The 23045-nt window shown below is 38.6% G+C and overlaps 1 protein-coding gene across 1 annotated transcript in view; it reads right to left on the bottom strand.

The window, feature by feature from the left end:
- Positions 1–23045, bottom strand: part of LOC124167659 (neural cell adhesion molecule 1-B-like) — a 282959-nt gene that overhangs the window by 212706 nt on the left and 47208 nt on the right. The window contains exon 2 of the mRNA XM_046545643.1: positions 8067–8275. Within this exon, the coding sequence (XP_046401599.1) occupies positions 8067–8275 (209 nt within the window). The remainder of the gene's footprint in view (positions 1–8066; positions 8276–23045) is intronic.

The raw sequence follows: 23045 nt of genomic DNA, 5'->3' as shown, positions 1-23045 counted from the left end.
GCAATGCCAAGAGAGGATCTAATCTTATTGAGGGAGAAGTTACGAAAAGGCAAGTGGTGGTAGCGGACAGTAGAAGGGAAAATTTTCAATGGGCGTTCTAGGAATATAAATTTCATACACCAAAAAAATTAGGAAAATCGGAAGATAATAATAGACACACCACAGATTATTGGAAAAAGAGGAATTGAAATGTATTCCTCCTGTGATTGGAATAGATGTTAATATTGTTATAATTTTTATAAAGACATACCACCCAAAGTCATACTTCGAAGGGTAAATTTAACCAATTTCATAAGCTACGTAGTCGAACGTTTAACAAACGTAGGCAGTTAAAAATTAAACGATAAAATTTCCAATGATAAGCTTGGAATTGCAGACAAAAAATGAAATAAACACACTTTTTTTGGGCATTTTAAATTTTTAAACTCTAGGTAGACTGCCGACTTTCATTTTTTTCTAGATTTATAAGAATTCACCAGCCGCATCACGTTTTATATTGGAAATACTTTATCCGGCGACGAAAAAAGTCCTATCCCCTAGATGGACTCACCACGTCAAAGCCTCAGCTGATCATATCAACGCAATGACCTCCCTGCGAGTCACGAACCGAATAGAAACGTGCACCTCTGCCACGGCGACGCAGAAGAGGGCCAAAAAAGCAAGCAAGTTCAACTCGGGGAATATTTGAAGAAGCGTAAAGTGTAAAGAAAAACTTCAGAACACGAAGAGAGCTCTTTAAGAGAGGTACCTACCACAAAAATATATTCCATACGGCTTAGTCCCTCTAATAATGACCCTAACAACGACTTTATATTGGCGTTAATAAATTAATGATACACTGCAATGAGCTAAAATAAAGAGCTCAAATTCCAGAAAAATATCATAAAAAATTAACGATAAATTTCAAAATAAAATCAATGGCTACTCCAACGAGCGCTACAGAGGCATTGATGTAAATGAATACCCAAAGATGGATAATAAAAGCTATAAAAGTAGATTATTACGGCATGAGAAAGTTTCGCCAAGGAAATCAAACCTGAGAGTGAAAAATCATCACCTTTCTTATTTTCAAAGGATACAGTGAAAATTACACTAATTCTCATTTCAACCTTAACCCTTAACCGGTGACGTGTGGTCTGAGAGACCGCTGCGTTTCTAAAATTATGAATATTTTCAAAATTAAGATTTCAAAATATCTATAATTCTCGTTAGCTTCATATTTTTGCATAACAAGGACATCCTACTCTTAAAAATTAATGTTCCTTTTATTAAATTTTGTAAATTTGATTTTCAATTAGATTAGCGGTCTGTGAGACCGTACGTCACTAGCATAAGAAAGCATCAAGAAAGAAATAAGCTGGATACATTCCATAGCCACTTACTACTTTGCCTTCAAACTTTAACATTTAAGGCTTTTTTTCAATCTGGCGACATATTGATGGATAAATAGAATAATTATAACTCAAGTGCTTTGGGCATCAGTTTTTTGAGCCTGCTTCAAATCACAATTTTTAATGACAAATTGGTTCGTATTGGGAGTGTAAACATTTTAATATAAGTTTAAGAATAGTTAAGCATTCAAACAAAAATTAAACAAAACAATTACAATGGCGTTGTAACATTTTATGAATTTTTGATTTATTGCGGTCTCCAAGACGTCACTGGTAGTGTAACAAATATTTCGCGTCACTGGTTAAGGGTTAAAATGAGTACTTGTACCTAAATTAAAATTCAATCAAACACGAGTATAAATGTCACAAACATCCATAATATATGTGAACAACTATATAAAAACATTATAACAAAGTAATAAATGTACGACAATGAGTGCTCTTAAGATAAATCAAATACATAAGAACCTTATCGAATAATTCGGTGATTATCCAAAACTATGCGTGAAAAGTATTATTATTCTTTAAATTTATTTTATTCCAGTTATACGTGCGGGGATACCCAGACAATCGGGTATAGTAATGCCAAAGAAAATCCGGTATACAGCACTGAGGGAGCAGAGCCAAAATGACACAAATACGTTCCCTACATGTGCATCGATAAATGTTCTAATCTAAATCCTCTTGCATTTCTCAGCGACTTTGTTTGTAAGTTCGAAAGAGTCTGGTTCCTCAAATTATACTCTCTCTTTAGGTTATGATTAATAGTTTACTACTCACTGGCAATTTGCAGCTGCGTCAAAGTCAAACCCATGAATTATACTCATGATCTTAACTTTAACGGCATAATATCTCGCCCTATTGGTATCAATCCATCACAATAGTTTTTATACGATCTTAATACATAAAAACCGCCATTTAAGATGGTATAACGGATGTGGAAAATGACGTCATGAACTCAAAACCATGGATAGCTGGTGCCAGTAGGGCCCAAAATCACTGATAATGTTCCGTTCATGAACGCACCATTTTTAAAACTTCAGAGATTTCAGCCAAGCGCTCCGATTGGCCTCGAGTTTGCCCTGTTGCCGGATGCTCTGGACAGGTCATGACTTCGAATGCTTTGCATGTTGGAGATCGCGAAGTATCCAAGGCATCTAGCAACAGAGAAAACTCGTGGCCCATTAGAACTTAGTGGCCAATGAGAACTTAGCTCAAAGTTTCTATGGCTTAAATACGGAGCGTTCTCGACATAAACATCATCAGTAATTTTGGTTCCTACTGGAATCAGCTATCCAATCTAACGATCTGATCGTTGGATTATTCTTCCTCATAGAATAATCCTCCAGGATCGTTGGAACATTAAAGGCTTGCCTGGTTTCGCTTATAGTAGGGCCCTCTTCGCTTCTATTGCGTTGAGGTGTTTTTCCCCGCCCCGTTCCTTCCGTTCCTATCCTTTCCCAGAGGCGTCGGCGGGCTCCCATCGCGGCGGCGCCTCTATCCTTTTTCCTTCCTCTCCAGCCCCTCCCCGGGTGATTGGCCGTATAAGCCACTGGCTTGGTTCCCGGCCCCGGTGCGTTGTATCCTCGAAGAGTTCGCCCTGAACCCTCATACTCTTTGGAATCAGCAATCCTTTCGCTATTTAGTGGGTCCTCGTCGCTTCGGCGTCGGCGAGGTGTTTACCCCGTCCCTCCCTTCCAACCCTTTCCCTATGCCAGAGGCGTCGACGGGCTCCTATCGCGGCGAACGGCGCCTCTTTCCTTTTTTTCTTCCTTTCTTAACTCCGGGAGCGCGGGCGTATTAAGTATCTGACTAGGTTCCCGGCCCCGGTGCGTTTAACCCTCAGAGGACCCACCTTGGGTCCCGATTCTCTGGCATCAGCTATCCATGATTAAAATTTCGTGACAAAATTTTCTCCAACCTCCATATGCCTTGTAAAAAAATATCTAGTAAAAAAACGGGTTTGCTACTCAAATTTAGGATTTTGTGCTTCGTGGACAGGCCTACACTGACCGTTGTCGGGGCTATGAATTTGCAATTGATCCTGAAAAGCAACTTTTCCTTGCTATAAAATTTCCGAAACTTTCCAAAACCTTTTGCAATTCGATTTGTATGCCCACGACCTGTCGCTCTAAAAAGACCGGCAAAGGTTTAATTAAAAAACATATCGATGAGGTTCATAATGCTCCGTAAGCAAAGATGACGGTCGAAACGAGCCACTCATTAGGTGTACTTGCTATTCGTCATCGTGTCCCTTCTGCTCCTCTGCCTTTCCCGCTGCGCGAGTTAAAATTTAATTCCCAAATGTGAAGACATGGGAGACATAAAACAATATCTAAAACTCATAATTCTCAACAAAATTAATCACATACTAAATCTCATAATAAATCAATAACTCATAGTCTCCCAGGAAAATATAGGCTTACAGCATGAAAACCCTGACCTGGTTGGAAACCAGATAATAATTCCTTCAAGTCATTCAACGGGAAAAAATTGAATATTTCACAATATTAAATTCTCATAATTTCTGCAAAAATTTAGTATTTAACAATATTCAATTCTCATAATCTCTGCGAAGTCCCCTAATAAAATGTAGGCTTACAGCATGAGAACCCTCACCCGGTTGAAAACCCGATAATAATTCCTTCAAGTCATTCAACGGGAAAAAAAGATTCTTCATTTCGGCCCGTTACCCCATATGAGTCAATGGAGACAATGAACCAAAATAGACGGAATGAAGGTAAACCAATCTTAGCATTGTTGACTTATGATGATGATACTCTGGTTAAGAGATATAAAGAGACAGAAACCACGCCGGGATTTCATAGCGTAGCATATGAACCGGGAGAGATTGAGAGAGAGACTAGAAAAAAAACAAGAAATGAGAAACACAAGATGGAAGCCTTCTTTTGTGCGAATGTATGAACACAAACACACCATCAACCCTGCTCGCTATTCCACACCCCCTCCAAACTCATCCGGGAAACCTCCCACGCCGAAATTTTTGCTCTCCTCCGCAGCCCTGGCGCTGCGGTACTATCCCCAAGAAATCCTCTCCCCAGCCGCGCTTTTCTTTAAGAAATCTCCGCCGATTGGGTTCCCGCGTTTATCGCACTGGAAAATTGGATTCTATTGTTGGGCGAGGAGGCCCTTCCCCTTCGATGCGAAGCGCTTCTCTTTCTCTCTCTCTTCGGCTCTGCAGACGGTGTTGGTGGCGGCTTTAGCAGCCGGCCCTCCCGCGGTCTTTGCCCGTGGTTTCCGAGGCACCCAGGACCGAAGAGGAGGAGAAGTTTTCCTTTTTTGTCGGCAGCGAGGAATGGGGCAGGGCGATGAGAGATCCCCAGCGATATTAGGGAGAAGAAGACAAGTAGGGCATGGATATATTCCAGGACTCTCCCGTTAAGCTTGTGAATGGGGAGTTAGCGCCTTTTGGGTCGAGCTATAAGGTCAGGATCCCAAATGCTGCTGATGATAGTGGAGTTTTGCATTCAGAGATGGCATTTGCAAGAGGGCGAGAAGTCAGAAGCCCCTGATGTCCCTCTTGGCATACTCTCATGACTAGGGAGTGCGTTGGGATGTTATTGAATTGTATAGCATAGAACTGAGATAAGGGAGGCCTAGAGAATGAGGTGACACTTTTCCACAAGTTTATTACATACCTCATAACGTGTTTCAACCGATAGATCATTCTCAAGTACACTGCAATATTGTCAATTACTGGAGCTGAATTAACCCTATCATCTGCATAGACTAAATACATGGCGGAGGAATATGATTGAGGTGAGTTTTGAGTCACCGGTATAGTCAATGCTTGGCAGCTTCGGTCAGTGCAGTCAATCCAGTCGACGAATATCTGGGGAATTTTCTCTATTGCGGTTTTCAATCCGGGAACCGGGCAAGCGCTTAGTTCAAAGTTTCTGTACCTTAAAAATTGTGCGTTTTCGAAGAAAACATCATTTGTAACTTTGATTCCTGTTGGCATCATCTATCTAGGATAAAAATTTCCTTATATAATTTTTCTCCATCCTATATAACTCCAGAAACTGACAGCATGTCGCAGTGTAATTGAAAATGATCTAACGGTCGAAACGCGTCGTACGTTACGCAATAAACTTATGGAAGCGTGCCACCTCTATTTTGTTTACTCAGTATAGTATAGTATTGCATGGTCTGGCAAGGTAAGATATGATATTGTATGATACGATTCGGCATTATTTTGAGTGGCATGCCAAGGCAGAATATCGCTACCTCCACTGTAAGAGCACTCAACTATCGCCCGTCGAATCAAATCCGCTCATCTAAGGGGCCCAACAATACTAATCTCCTCAGCTGGAACTATCTGGAGTACAAACGCCGCCTCCGAAGCTTAGAGAATTGGAGAATTTACGCTCCGGCTTGTGCCAGCTGAGAAAATTCGTTTTGTTTGACTCCTAGATGAGCGGATTTGATTCGGCAGGCGATATATGAGCGCTTTCGCAGTGGACGAATGGATATACTATGATATAGTGTGGGGTAGTATGTTTTGGAATTAATTATTCTTTTGCTCCATAAATAACTATTAGACACGGTATTATTGTAAATGATTATCTTATTAATCTCAAATTATATACTTTGTTGTTGTCTCTTTGACTGATTATTCTTATGCTGTAACTAATCAACAACTTTTAACCCTTTTGCCAATTTATTTTAATTTAAATTAGCGATTTATTAATTTATTAACTTCAATAGTAGGGTAGGTGTGGTTTAGTGTGGCATAATAGAGTATGGTATGGTCTTATATAGTCTGGTGCTCTTGTCATGGTATGATTTTATAGAGTGAGGAAAGGTTTGGTATCGTCTAGTATGCTATAAAATTTGTAGAAGGTTACCGAAAATTTAATCAAATGATGGATTAAAAATGAAGGAAGATTAGACGTCGGTGACATTCAGATCGAAACAATAATCACGACAGAGACCATCCAGACCACTCTTTGCAGCACCCAGACAAAATCATGCTTAAAATTCAATACATCAACTACCTTTGGAATTTGAAACCCTAAAAACCGATGAAAAAATAGAGAAATATTGTAGCCGCGTCACAAACTTAATGCCCCACTCCAGAACATTGTTACTGAGTAATGGAAAAGAGTGCGAAACGTACGGAGCACATAAATGCTGCGTAATTGGGCTTATTTTAACTAATATGTATGCGTTGAACATTCGAGGTTGTACAATTTCTATACTTTATGAGGGTGAAAAGAGTTCCGTCTTCAGTATGTTGAGTAGTATGAGCGCTAATCACTAAAATTTTGCTACCCATTTCGTAGAATTGCGTCATGAAATAGTTACTCAAATCAAGAGCAATTAACTCGTCCATGTAAATCGGGAATCTTTGAATCCAAGTGATTCTTGGAATTGTGAAGAATCGATAGAAGGATTCCTATAAACGATACTTGAGTCGCACAAAGAAACGTTCACAGTAGGCTCAAAGATAATTATACTCTTCTTCAAATGGTGAAAATTGGTCGACCCTCACTCAATTTGAATCCCTAAAATTTGAAACCCACGTCAATGATTAAAGACATTTATGAATGAGATGTGCCGTGATTTTAAATAATATTCACTTGAAACACCTTAGTTAACGATTTTGGTGCATAAATATTAATAATTTAAATAATTACGCTAATAAACGATGAACTAAGGAAATAAAAAAGGAATAATTCTGTAGTTTTTTACCTTTTGCCACAGTTCAAGCAGACGCAATATTAAATTGCCCGCAGTTCTACGAAGCATCTCTGTAACGCAATGCTATTACGTTCCCATAGGTAATAACGTAATTTTATTGCGTCATTAGCACTCAATGTGGTAGCAGATTACCAATTTCCACACACATACATCCAGTTACAAAAACTCGTGCTCGCTACGATTTCATTTCATGTGATGCAATTTTTATCTGTATTTAATCTTTTCGGTGAAAAAGAAATCGTTACTTCCGTCGTAATCGTTACTTGCTCGAAATCGACGATTACTTTACTAATTTCAGTGATTTACCTAGGCCCTACAGATAATTCGAATCCCCAAGTACCATAACTTGCTTGTTTAGTTTTAAATACTCTCATGCTGTTGTTGTCTACTTATAGTTGGTACAAAATATGACACCCCTTAGGTTATTAAACCAGTTATAACCGTATGCATTGCAAGTGATATTGCAACTTAAGCAATTGCTATGGCTCAATAATTCCACATTTTTACTGCACTATTAGACAGTTTCCTCTTGAGTGGACAATCTTACGAGAAGTAATTGTATATTTTTAACTGTAATTTTACTAAAATCAGTTACTTGTACTCAGAGGCGGATCCAGGATTTCTTTCTGGGGGGGACACAAGCAAACCGTATCCAAGATTGTGCTCTGGGGGGGGGGGGGGCACAAGGATACCTCGTATTACAATATGAACGCAATGATAATGGTACCGTATTAAAAATCTTGCATATTTTTTAAGGATCTCGGGGGAGGGGGGGCACGTTTCCCCGTGCCCCCTCCCTAGGTCCGCCTATGCTTGCATCGTTAATGTTTACTTTTACTACGAAGTAACTGAAATTGAGCCCAGTTTTTTCTTAGTACTTTTACTATCACTGCCGATTGCCCATTGAACACACATTATAGCATCCAACCATCGCAGGTGTTTGGTACTCACCGATGACGGTGAGGTTGTATCTGAATGATCGGGTGGGCGTGTTCCTGTAGTCCACGCGGCACCTGTAAACTCCCTCGTCCACGCGCTGGACGTCGTCCACCACGAGGGACGCCGGGTCGGACACTGTGCGGAAGTACGCCCGGGAACCGAAGGCAGTCGGCGACGACCAGTGCGTCGCCTGGCTCAGCGCCTTGCCCCGAACGTCGAAACTGTGGAAGGAAAGAAGATAATCAAATTTAATTTGGTGTTGCTCATCAGAGGAAGCAAATTTTAACCTTAAATAGGAGTAAGTACACCAATACTTCAGAATATAACGTACTATATCTTTCAATTTAACCCTCCGACTCCACCTGGGGTCTTTTTTGACCCCAAGGTTGATTAAATGCCTGCATTATTAGACTCAATTAAGAGAATCTTGCCATGTTACAGATATGCCTTCCCGCATGTTTCATCTTTAAAATCATACCATTTTGTAATTAAAGTTTTGTGTTATTCATGAATGGGATTATTTTTCCTGAGTGGGGTAAAATTTTACCCCAGGTGGAGACTGCGTAGATATTAAATTTTGAAACGTATATCTATGGCAATATAATTAATAAAAGGTGTTGAAAGGTAGATAATTCTTATGTAGGTTTTCTTGGTGGGGTGAAGAATCAGATGCAAAGTTTCCGGGTTATACATCGCGTGTGTCTTTCTTCATGTACAACTGTTTCGCCAGCATTGCAACTAGCATCTTTAGGTCACTGAAGTGCAGAGTGGAGGTAGAGATCGTCTTTTATATCACACGTTCAAGGCTGGGCTCATCTCATTGGTCGATCCTTCCTCAGGCTTTCTTTTTTAGTTTTTTCCTTTTCCTAAGTAAACCGACACCAACTACGGTAATAACTTAACAGAGTCAGCCGCATGAAAATATATCCGAATAACTTACATAAATAAAAGGGTTTTGTTATAGGATGAACGGTTACATTTTTTTTTTAAATACTAATTTATGCGTTTCTACGTGATTATTAATAAAACAATGGAAAAGAAAAAGATTTTAGCTTTTCACGGTATGCTAACCGAAGTACCTATATTCCGCCAAAGGTGCGAAAACGCACCATTATTTTTCTGGTATAAACAAATTTTTTAGGGCCTCAAATTTTTCAAAATATCTTTTCTAGTTCCGGTTACGTCTAAATATGATGATAAATTTTTAAAAAATTCTACTAAATATGAGCCTTGGCCGTTAATCGGTTAAATTATGCGTAAATTCCTCTGAGGAAAAAATCATTCGCCTTGTTCGGTATTCGAACCCGGCTCCCGGTTGTCAGGAGAGTTATTTAGACAGCTCAGGTAATGCAGCGTCTTTCCCCTACCTGGAAATCTCTAGCAGACTACGTTGTCCGGTATAATCCACAAATTTCTACAAACAGGAATGATGCCTCGTAAGCTTAACTGGCTAAAGCGCTTGATCCGAAATCGGGGTAGCCGGGTTTGAATCCCTGTCAAGGCGAATGCTTTTTCACTGTGGAATTTTTGCACAACTGCATCATCCTTTTGGATCTCTTAATTTATGTATACAACTAAAATATCGGGTGTGGGTCGTCAGTTTGAGTGATTAAAAAATCATTTTTGCCAACGTTTCGGAATTTCATGAATTAACCCTCAAATGGACGCACTGGCGTATAAAGTACGCCAATCTTCGAAAACCAAAGATCTCAACATTTCACTTACATTCTGGTCTAGAATGGCCTCGTTTATTCTTACAATGTACTCTTACTGTCTATAGTGCGAGTTTTCAAAGCATTGTAGCTCATTTATTTTTATATCGGCTAAAGGAACCGACAAGCATGGCGTACAATGTACGCCGCGTGACCGGCCATGTACGTCGTGCTTTACTTTTCTTGAATGGCCTCGTGTATTCTTACAATATATTTCATTTTGACTGCCTATAGCGTGATTTTTAAAGCATAAGTATTATAGCATTTTTCTTTAGATTGACAAGAGGAACCAGAAACCCGTGGCGTATAAATTACGCCGCGCGACTAGCAGTGTACCACTTGTACCACATGTGTAACTTTATATCTGTATCACCTATAAATGTACAAGCTTAAGGTAATTTATACAACTAAAGAAAAATTTTAACAAAAATCAGGTATAAATGCATCTATCGAGCACAAAGAGCGCCTCGCGCCTGGTGGTATAAAAATATCATGCGCGCCTGCACGAGGGTTAAAAAGAATTTAATGCCTTTTTAATGTTGTACACGTTGACTCATAGTGGCCTCTTTTGGTAGTACCGAGAGGAATTGTGCAATTTTTTTTTTAAGTTGTGTTATTATATTTATTCCACATACCATAAGTGTTGTAGGATTCATGGAAATATGAAGTATCTTCTATAATATTTCTGCTGTACTTTTTTACTTACTCTGCGATACTTTTTTCTCAACTTATACGCAACCAAACTCTACAAATGAGGTACCAAAATGCTCAGAATTTATCAGAGAACATGCGACGGCATACCTTACTTCCTGAATATTGCTATTGTTTCCTAAAATTGGTTTTTAAATAATTAAAAAAAAACAAAAAAAAAACAAAAACTGATAAATATTCCTGACGTTTAACGGCGCACAAACTGATACATTTGTTCATTTGCAACAACATCTCGCATTCTTTAAATAATTTTTATCAAAATGTGGCTGATTATACATTCAAGTCTCCTGTTGAAACGTAAGTATGAGTCATCATGTGCGTTTGACAGAGGATAGTGTAATTAGTTCCAATTTTGTGTTTAAAGAGGTCTCTGACCTCAATTTGTACATGAACATTCCAATTAAATTTGTACATTAGACCCTGCCTTTTTTCTACATTTTAAAATTAGAAACGCGCCTATCCCTCTATGGATCTGCGTTGAAAAGCCCTCTGGGAGCGGGCGTAGCAGGCTCGTATATTCATATTTCGATATATTTGAAGCAGATAATACGCATCAGCTAAGATATTTAGCACTCAGGCCAATTTCGGTTCGCGCTTTAGCTGATGAAGTCTAGTCAAGAGAGCAGCCAAGTTGGCAACTGCCTCCTTCTACCTTTTGCATCAATATCATTAGGCAAGCATGGTTTTTTGATATGAAACGGAATTTTTAGAGAATAAATAAATGTTAAATATAACTCTGGTTGAAAATGTTAAAATTGGCCATACGCAAGGGATCTAAAACCAATGGGCAATAAATACATTCGAATACTTATGCATCTTTAGAATGAATTGTTTAAAATATTATATAAAATAGGTTATCTGTGCATAATAAGAAGCATAAATTTTGGAGATTAAATAACTGAGTTCTTTATGTCGACCTACACTCGATATTTTAATGGATATTTGTCATGGTGACGAATATCATGAGTGATGGAGCGATGATGACAGTCGAAATTTGTGCCGATCCGGAAATGAAAAAAAAATACTCTCTTCCAGTCCAAGTTCATAAGTCCTGGACTTTTATTCCGGACCTCAATATGAGAAGGAATTGTGGCCACCATAGTCCACTGCCGACGCACAGTGGTAGAGAGAAACGGACAATATAGACGAGGCCCGAAAATGAACTTTATTTTTCAACGGTTTGACGGAACAGGGGGATAAGGAAAATCTCTGCCACTTTTAATAGATATAGGTTGCTAGGAAAACACATTTTGGGACTGGCTAGTAAAATATTGATCACACTCAAGACTGCCTGCCTATTTCTAGTCAACGCGGAATAATGGCATTACGAGATTGCATAGAATATGAGGATATTTCCGCACGTAGTACTTGCTGGTAGTACCTAGGCCAGTTACCAGCACACAAATGGGTACGCCTCATACTACAGTAGGTAGCCTAATGCATCAAACTATTTACAATAACGTGGGAAACTAAAAAATGGCAAAACAAATGAAAATATATAAAACGGTAAGTATACCATCCAACACGAATTATTCTCGAAATTGAATGATCAATCATCAATAAAACTGTGTGTATACTGAATAGATCCAAACCCATTATTGAATGGGTTTGGATCTATTCAGTATACACACAATTTTATTGATTTTGATTGATTGATTTCAATCGTAAATACGTCATTCCAGAATATGACTAATAAGATTGCAATTCGTGCATAAATGGATTTACTCGACCTCACCAGGAAATATGCCATAAATTTGCTAATGGATTGCAACACTCTGTTCAGAAAATTATATTATAAAGACTCGCAGGTAGTAAACACCAGACGTATCCTTAAAGCCTCTAAATTCTTTAAATTCATGAAAATTTTCGGACAATTTTTATCCTAAAGATCGAACACCTTCAAACTTAAATCAACCTAATTAATGGTAGAACGATAGATAAATCTACAGAAGTCACTGCAAGTGAAAAAATAACAAATAGAATCATTTAATGAACTTAATAAAATGTACTTCGAATAAGTTAAACAGATTCAGACTTCAATTGGTGGAAGTGAGACATATTTAAATAAATGAAAGATCGTAGCACTTTTCCACATTTTGTTTTCACAATTATGACTAGACTCCTCCCTCTAACGTGGGTTCCCAATATCCCGTAGTTGGTAAAGAGTTCTCGGGATCGCCACTGGGTCTGGAACTCCATATCTGCCAACGTTTCGATGTCCGACTCGGTCATCGTCCTCAGGGCTGTGAAACAATAATGTGGGAAACTAAAAAATGGCAAAAACAAATGAAAATATATAAAACCGTAAGTATTCCATCCAACATGAATTATTATCGAAATTGAATAATCATCAATAAAACTGTGTGTATACTGAATAGATCCAAACCCATTGATGAATGGGTTTGGATCGTAAATACATTATTCCGGAATACGACTAATAAGATTGCAATTCGTGCATAAATGGATTTACTGGACCTCACCAGGAAATATGCCATAAATCTGCTAATGGATTGCAACACTCTATTCAGAAAATTATACTATTGCAACTCGCAGGTAGTAAACACCAGACGTATCCTTAAAGCCTCTAAATTCTTTAAATTCATGAAAAATTTCGGGCAATTTTTATCCTATCCTATTCACAGCCCTGAGGACGATGACCGAGTTGGACATCGAAACGTTGGCAGATATGGAGTTCCTGACCCGGTGGCGATCCCGAGAACTCTTTACCAAGTCCATTCGCCGGGAAAGCACGAAATCTTTCATCCCGTAGTTGTATCTTTTCCCACTGTCTCTACTCTGTAGCCTTTTCCCACCTCCTTCTTCAAAGATGTCAAATTCTCCCCAACTTCTCAAGGGTATGAAGGTGATTTTCAAATGTTTTGCAGTGTTTTGTACCATATGGTGGCACAGTGAGCCGAAACGCGTTGTACGCAGTAAAATATTTTTGTGGACAAGTGCTAGGATCTTTCATTTATTTAAAAATGTATTTCATTATATATTTCCACATGTTCCGTAAAAAAATCTCGCCTAGGCCCTTACATCGTGGATCCCAACAATGAAAAACTGTACAGGCATGATCACCCAGGACCTGGATAGAGGTTACTTACCCAGGTGGAGCTTGAACCAGCGACCTATGCATTAGTAGGCGATGACTTGACCATGCCGATACTGAGGCCGGCAAATTTTAAATTTTATTTACCATACCGGAAAATACTACCCAAATATCACACAGCGTATTATACCATTTTTTCTACTAGGTGAACGATAACTTTTACAAAATTGTTATACTCTTTCACGTCAAAAAAAATAATTTACAGGTTCCAGCAGAACAGGGGCCCTAGGAAAATTGATTCAAAAGTTTGAATTAAATATTTAAAGGTATTCTTTGTTCTAATTGAATAAGCTTTGTGTGCGGCGAAAATTGCAAATTTTTGAAACTCCAAAATCCTTAACCTCTCGATAGGATGAGCTGGAGCAAATTCAGACGTAATTTGTCTGAGAAACTCTGAAAAAAATAGCAATAACGGCTTTCGTATTTATCGGGTGAGAAAAAAAAATTCGTCGACACAGAATGCGTCAAATACAAACGCGGCGTTCCCACTCATTCATTTGTTTTCCTCGATAAGCCTGGACAGGCGGAAATAATTTTCGCATCAAAAAAATAAAAAAGGAAATATTTGTTGTACGTACAGGAGCCATTTTCTCCCCTTTCAGTGACATTTATCGGTGCGTTTGCGAAACCTTACATCCGCTAAACTGCGGGATGCCCTTTAGTAACAAACAGCCCGTCACCATGACTCCCACACAGTGCTCTGGGAAGGACGATGGCATTGTTAAGAATTCATGCAAGACGAAGCGTGACTAATCAATGGTGCGTGGAAATTTATACGTTAGTAATACAATGTAACAAATGAGAAAGGGGGTCCGCATCACAAATTGGAACAGGGCGAGACAACGATGTAAAGGGTGGAACGAACAATTCAGTACAAAGAAAAATGTCACCAAAAAAGTCATTGACCCTATAGATATTGAGGAAAAGGTTAAGCGAATGAAGCAAATATCTCATCACCATATCAACTTGTGGCTCGCATTATAGTTAGCCTGCCATTTGGTGCTCAGTTAATCGACAAATGATATTTAATGGTATTTATTTACAGGGAGATATTAATGACTATAAATTAATAAAAACTAAATGTGAGTCGTGTGGGTTTGATCATTATTCCGCCTTATGGCGATAAGCTGATAAGCTTACTATTTAATTTCGTGTTAATAATTAAGAATGCAGTTTCAAAGATGGCCAAATGTGATCAGCAAAGCACCAGCGAAAAATGAAATTATCCCTAAACAAGTAAAAATTGGAAATTAGGTGGATCAAACCGATCCTTCGATGAACATTTTCGCGCTTAATGTTAGGTCATATGTTTGAGATTATTATTATACCGAGCGTGCACCCTTGTTTGAAATACAGCTTTTTGCATGAAAACTATGAATAATATTAAAATGAGGTCGACATTAAACTAGCATAATTCCAAACGGTAAGAGTGCTCGGTATTAAAAATAAAAGGTTGTTTGGTTAAAAATGAAAGCGTCAAAAAAGAAATTTGTGAGTAGCATTAATATTTGCAGCGTCAGAAATATTTGAAAACCTATCTTGATATGCAATTTACATTTACCTTCAATTAGGTACCACCTTCTGCAAGGCTCTCTGGAGCTGTCGTATATTTTAACGATATGAATCTCTAAGCCTAATATCTCTAATCAATAATTTCCTCCGGGATTGGGTTGATACGGTGGTTAGTGTGTTGGCTTCCCACCCGGTGGGCCCGGGTTCAAATCCCAGGAGTGGTGGAGAATTTTCAGAGACTAACTGCCCGATCCCTGCTTGAATGTTATGTGGAGGACATTTCAAGCGCAACACTCCGTCCGTCGGATGGGACGTTAAGCCGTGGTCCCCTTGGTGACTTTCGTTAAGAGCAGACCAATGCCGACGCGACGCAGGGTTTCTCTCCATCCTTCCTTCCACACCCTTCCCTCATGGCGAAAATGACCTCAGCTGTCGGTCGCCTCTTCCAAACACCATACTTATTTCATAGACTTCTCCAATGACCTGGGGTCCTGTTATGACATCAACTTCTCTCCTTTCTTAGAGGTGATCACTGCCCTGTACAGTGACAAATTAGTTAATTGATTCGATAAGCGCCCAATGGTTAAGGTGACTCGTCAAAAGTTGAGTTATTTCTGCAGGAATATTTTTCGGGTTTCCCACCGGGTGTCGTATCGGGTTGTAGTTCCCAACGTTTCCATGACTAAGTCCGTCATCGTCATCAGGGGTTAATGTTGAGCCAAGTTTTTTCTCCGGTATTTATACACATGAGGGCCGTTCAAGTGGGCCCTGATTGGTCCTTTCTGAATTGGGGTGATTTATAGTGATTGATCACTGACTTCCACGTATTACTTAACTGGAAGCCTTTGTCTCTGTTTAGGTTCTTTTGGTGTATGTTGATTTGTATGGCTTCTTTGACAATTCGTTTGAGTTTGAATTGAGTTATTTCGTAGATAAAAAAATAATAGATGTTTGAGCCGTTCGCGCCTAATATTACTGTTGGTCTCAGAAGGAACCATTATAGGCGCTGCTATACAGATCGCCCGAGACGAGCAGTGACGCATTACTCAGCACCTGAGCGGGAGAAGTCCATCCAAGCAGTCATTAGTCAGTCGCTTAGTCGCCTGGGAGCCCCGTCTCTCAATGTCAGTCCAATGTAACTTGAAAAATTTTCCAAGAAAATTAATGCATAAGTTATCCGTATTAAGTCATTTTGGTATCGCTATCCTGTCTAGGAGTCTGAGAGCAGTGCCATCTGAACAATAGGTGAAAAATATCTGCAAAACTTTACGAGCAGTGACGGTTCCTGGAGACAGAGAATATCACTATAAATCACCATCAGTCATTTGGCAAAGAAATGCACGGCCCCCTCCACTTTGTAACAGTTTCTTTACTAGGTTTATCAAGCATTGAAATTGCTTTAAAGAAATAGGTAAATGTACCTATATTGCACACAAATTGCGACTGCATGAAACCTTTTCAGTGATTATTAGATAAGGATTACAGCCTGGCAAGTAACACCGCGTCCTCTGCACAGATTGATTAAAGTAAACAGCATAGCATTCTCAATACCCAGCTCACAAAATTAAAGCATGCATGTAAATTGGCTTTTTAACCCTTCCGTGTTTGTGCGGGGTAACTCAGTTACTCCAAATTATGTTGTTGCTGCATATTATTCTATTTTCACCCTTTAATATTTTTTGTATTCAAGCTCAAACACAGTGTCGTGATTTAGGCGACGAATGATTTTTTTTACATTTAAAAGTTGTTTGAAAATTTCAATTTAAATTGGTGGGGTAACTAGGTTACTCCGCACAGCTATTGGCGTGAAGAAAAAACAACCTGTTTGTTTTATGAGTGCAGGGATAAAAGTGGAATGCAATAAATTTGACTATGGTATAACTTCAATATTCTACTTGATGGTGCCGTTTTTACTTTTTTATCATAGCATGTTAGTTAATGTAGAGTTACAATGGCGAAATATGAAAGATTCCAGCCTTTGCGCACAAAATCAATGTTAAAACCTAAATGTAGCCCACTATGTATTTACAAATTATGCAAAACATAATAATATATCATAAAAAAACAGCCATGGTGTTGGATTACAGGAAAGACTAAAGTGCAGAATATAATTTTTGAATTATAAATGGGGTACATGATATACCCTACAAAGTATTCACGTAAGTTTTCTAGAAAAAGTCACAGAAAGGTTAATGAGGAAACATGAAAAGCACGGGATTTAAAGATGGTATAAGTGTTACCGCTAAAACAAATCATTTAATAAGGAGAAAAAATAATTTGCTGGCCTTTAAAATATAAAATTGTAATACGAAAGCGGGACAATCATAGGATTGCAAGGAGGAACATGTTTTACCATTGATAAGAATCAATTAGTAAGGAAGAAAGACAACTCATTCGTTTTCGTTACCTCTAAAAAAGGCTACATGTGTAAATGATATTTCCTAGAGTGAAATAACTACAATCCCTACAATTAAATGAGTCTCAGGACAGAGATGTTATAATTAGCAGCAAAGGGGCATAATGAGTTTTTTCTCCTCTCTTCATTTTAATATTACATGAATAAATAGCTTATTCCTCCACTAGAACTCCATTTCAATCTGGCAGAATTTCTAAGAAATCGAAAAAAGAACAGTGCTTAATACATCCGCTGTGCCTACTCTGTTTTATTGTTGAACGTAGAAGAACAAACCTGACTCCAACTGACATTTTAATTGGATAAAAAAAATTGAGAAGAGAATAATTTATTCCTAGTAGGAGTAAAACCTATAGAGAGGAAAAGGTATTCTCCCAAATTTTATCATTTTTGTTTACCTATGGTACAAATAGCAGGGTTCATTAAAGTGTCGTGTCGCTCCTGTACCCAATCCGTTTTCATGGAATTTCATTTCAAGGAAAATCCCATTTTCATATTTTTTCACATAGAAGCTACAGTATTCACTCCAATTTGTCGTTTTAACATACTTCGGCATCTGAGATCCAGTTATAGTACCGAGAGAGGCAACTGTACAACTTATGTTCCGGCAGAGGAGACCGTGATTACTGCAATTAAAGTTGTACAATTGAAAATATAAATTAAAATGCCATTCATGTTTCCATTTTTTGTGTGTTTCATTTTCTGAAGTTTACTAGTTGTTTGTTGCTCTTGCTTTTTGATTACTTAGAGCTTTGGGTTGAGTTGGCACCATGGATACAGAGAAAAAAACAAGGGATTGTTATAAAGAATCCATAAGGGATAGTGAAAGATAAAGTGATGTCAAGTGAAGCTTTTTTTATGTAATATCTTTGATAAAGTTTTCACACTTTATCCCCAGGAATTGTTTAGTGCCTCGCATTTGCTTTTTCGATTTTAGAGGACCGATCATCAAGTATCCGAAAAGTTCCCTTGTTATGAGGCAGCATACAATCGGAGGGGCATAGAAGTGCAAACATCTTTTTTAAGTGTAACAATTCTTAGTTGGATTTGGTCTGATTGCTTACATAAAATGCACACGCCCATTTGCATTAAAATTTGACATTTCTAATACCATTTAAATAACAGGATATGATGGATATTTAATTTATAAGCATTACGGAATAAACAGGACCAATTATTTTCACATCAGTTTTAAATTTTATTTTGAAAGATTGCTACTGCTGTTTTGCAAAAACATACGCATGGATATGGAATGCATATTTTGCAATCTTCGTGAACTCAACGCAAATATTTTTTATGATATTTTTTAGTAGCTGAAGGGTTCTTTTACTTGGTCACTTTTGAGTCTTATCAGTAATGCTATTTTCTACACTAAAAACTTGGTATTCAAATTATAATGACGCAAAATACCCTGAAATATATTGTAAGATAATATAATTCCTCTCTTTATCCGACGCTGTGCGAAAAGCAACAACATGTAAACATTTTAGCAGCCAGTTTAGCTGCTCCATTACAATCCTCTAGCCTAAAATATTGTTAACATACCAAAAAGAAAAATACCTGAATTATGCTTACATGGAAAATATTACGTTTATTAGGTATAATTTGTGTGAGTGTATCAAACCAAGTAAAAGATTCTAAATTTAAAGGATCATAAATCTGTATTATTACTCCTCACAAAATATTAATAATAATAATGAAATCAATACAACTTATATTTTATATTATAATAATCTAATATTTATCTCATAATTATCTATTAATCCTAGCAATAAATAATAATAATTTATTTATTCTACTAAGATGAATAAATTCATAAGAGTTATGATGAAACGTATGAAAAAAATTCAACAAAATACGTAGGAGGTCATACGATCTTACATCATCGACAGAGTAAAACAATTCTCCAATAAATAAATCCAAAGTTTTATCTGTACAAGCTGGCTGTTTAATATGCTAAAATTTCAGTGGGTGATTTGTTATAAAATTTAGTTCCGGCATGCTACGGATTCATTGACAGGGTCTGAAATACTAGCCGATGTCTCCACCGAGTGTTATAATTTATAAATATAAAAAAAACCTTATTCATTATTACAGTACTGATATTATCTTATAGTATTATAAAAAGTTTTAGGCTATAACACTGGAAAACAACTGGATCTCGTGTTTCCTTGTAAGATAGTCCTGCTGGACCTTTTTCTTCAATTTGATAGTCTTCGAGTGTAAAGGGATTCAGACGACAACACCGGGTATGACCTTGGAGTACCTATATCATCATTATCATTATTGTTGATTCTGTCTGTAGGCAAGTTTTGACGGGATAGCCGTCTCCGCAGCACTCTTTCCCTCTTTACCGGGCCTCTCTCCTCATCTCACTGAAATTCCTTTTCTCTTTAATGAATTCATCATTCTATAATAATATCTTTCCATCCAATCTAACCCATTAGTCGCCATACCCATATTTTGAAGCTTTTTCTCCATTCTTCGAAGTCCACGCTAAGGGTCATTACACACATACATTAGATTGATCCATATAAAGCATTTTGCAAATATTTTCTTAATATCCATCTTATACGTAGCAGTCATTAGTTTTCAAGGATCGTGACCATTTGGAATAGTTGTAAAAAGAATGTTGTGTCTCCATGGTGGACTCATAAATGTTATGACTCAACAGGTTGAATATCTTGACCAATATTAAGCCTAAATTAGTGACGCAATTATTCCCTGTTATATGCAAAAACACCAAGTTTCTCCTGAAGGGCCGTTAAGCTGATTTAATGACGGACAACCAAATCCTTGTATTTGGGAATTCGCTTTCCTCTCCCCCCTCCCCAGAACCCCATTACAACTCCTCTGCCACCAACTCTCCGTGCAAAATCTTAGCCGACCAGCCGCTCCATACACTCACAGAGGCTGCCGGTGGGGTTATAAACTACTGGGGCCTACGCTCTGGGGTGATAATCAACTCATTCGAGGCAACTTTTAAAAGCAGGTGTGACCTGCATACTGATCGGCCAGATTCACCTCAGCTGCTCGGCGTCCCTACTTCCTGAGAGAGTGGGGCAGCGACGCTTTGGGACAAGGAGAGATGTTACAGCAGCTGGACGCTCCGTCACTCAAGATTTAAGTTGGCACATATCTTCCCATCTCCTCATGCACAAGATATCCACAGCTAGCTATCCCGCCCCCTTCTTTGGACAGAGCCTTGAGGCACCCATCCCCCCTCCAAACCCACTCGAAACATCATACAGGGGGGATATACCCCCCCTCCCTTCCCCCGAGGCCTTTCTCCAGGGTGTCCAACTTTGCGTCGCGTAACAGGACCAGGGCGTGACAATCCCTTAAAGTGAGACTTCGGGCTGAGTGAAGGTTCTTGAGCAGGGAAGGGGAGCACGAGGATAACTTTATCCTGAGAAGTTTCGGCTGCAATGGGGGGAGGAAAGGCCGAATCTCTCCGTAGGTGGGACGCGGCAAACCGGGCTCCAAAGAAGTCTCCACGCCATCCGACGTAATTATAAACTCCGAACTGGTAAGTTCCGGCTCGTCCCCATTTTCGAGCGGTTCAATTTTCGGTTCTGGGACGACGAGACGCGACGTCGGATAAAATCTACCCCACCAGCAGTCTCATTTTTAACCTGCACTTCCCACGGATGAACCACTTCAACGGTATTACTTCCATGTTTGCCGATCCCTAAAGCAAGCATTCTGGCTGGCAGAGAGTTTTCAGCTCTGCCTTCGTTCAGCTAGCCTCTAATGACGCAGAATACCTCCTATGTCTGTTTCTTCCTGAAGCCACTAAAAATATTTTAACACAGTAATTTTCCCTCTTCTTTAGGATATTTAAGCGAAATTTGCTTGAGCATTCATGATTAACTTCCTACAAATAACAGCTATCCTGTTATACCCCCTTAATGTTGCTAACGTGCTAAAAATAAGAAAAATAACCGATTAATATTGGTAATTTCAAGTTTAAATGCGCAATTAATAGATTTAAAAAAGGATTTATATAATCTTGGCCCTCTAAATGACATTGATGAGATACGAATGAGGCTTAAATGGAGCTGGTACTAGGCAGGTAGGAGATAAAATAACCATTATAAGAGAAAGCATTTCTAGTTAAGCGAGAGAAAGAAAAAAGATGATACATGCCATAGAATGGAAGAGTTTAGTCCTTACTGCGAAATGAAGAGGGAAGTTCCCTCAGGAAAGGGAGACAGGTCGGGGTGATTCTCAAAATTCCCGTTGTAAATCATCCTAAACCAGTAAAACACATTACTCTAATGCTTGACTCCACGAGTTTTCACTCCTTCTCGCGGACGAATATTGCGAACAACGGCATTAATATAAACTCGGAACTAATAAGTTACGGCTCAGCTCCGCTGGTGCAATATTTTTTGGTTCTGGTACTATACGAAGTGACGTCCGATAAAACCTATCCCCTCAGCTGGGTTTATTCTAAACTTGTACTTGCAACGACAAAGGGGGGTGAATCGGACCACTGAGAGGAGTTTTCCTTACATGGCTTAACTCTCATATATCGACCGCCCACCGAATTGAATCCGCTCATCTAGTACTATATGGGCTATCTAGATGAGCGGATTTGATTCGGAGGGAGTTTGTTGAGCGTTTATGCAGTGCAGGTATCGATATATGAGAGTTGAGCCATTATTCTGTTATTGTAGTCCTCTGTAATTGGCCTCGTGCTGTTTTTGGACTGAATTAAATAAATTAATAAAGTGAAAAACGACGAGAGAGCTAATATTTGTCTAATTTGAAGGACAGCGCGATGCCAGATAGAACCTACCTCGCGAGCACCTCTTTTTTAAGTCACGCTTGCCAAAGATGAAAGACTTCAGCGGTATTACTTCTTTGTTTGCCGATCCTAACAGCAAGCTTCCCATAGATTGAAACTCCGTACAAGTGGAGAGTGCTCAGCAGTAGTTAGGCAAACCTACACTTTAATGACGCCTAATACCTGCAAGGACTGTATCTGCGCATTAAGAATCTCATTTTACTGCTAAAGAGTATTCTAAAAGATTAGAAAATGAAATAGAAATAATAGCATATATAAAGGATACCGGAGCACTTAGAGAAAATTGCTGATTTCCAGATCTAAGAGGCATTAAATTCAGAAATTGATAAAGAAAAATTGATAAACTTATGGAAGATATTTGTCTAGAATTACGTTATAATGCAGCACAGGATAAATCATACCATATTATAAAATATACCTAGTTACATTATAACCAGTGGCGGATGTATAGGAGTGGCTAATAGGGGTTTAGCCCCCCCATTGGACATCCAATTTACACTAGTTAGAATGGAAATTTTTGTTCGGACCCGCAATACCCATTGGGAGAGTACCCCATTATTAGCCCCCCCCCCCGTACCTATCCAGGATCTGAAACTGATTATAACCCTCTTTCCATATCTAGAAAAGGAACCGAACTTTGTAAACCTGAAGTAGTGCGTGATCAAGTACAATCGGGCGTCTAAACTTCTTCAATGGCATTACTTCCGTGGCTAATATT

The sequence above is a fragment of the Ischnura elegans genome, chromosome 11 (genome assembly GCF_921293095.1).
Source record: "Ischnura elegans chromosome 11, ioIscEleg1.1, whole genome shotgun sequence".
NCBI classification, from domain to species: domain Eukaryota; kingdom Metazoa; phylum Arthropoda; class Insecta; order Odonata; family Coenagrionidae; genus Ischnura; species Ischnura elegans.
The sequence above is the reverse complement of the archived record's forward strand: the minus strand, read 5'-3'. Positions and strand labels throughout refer to the sequence as shown.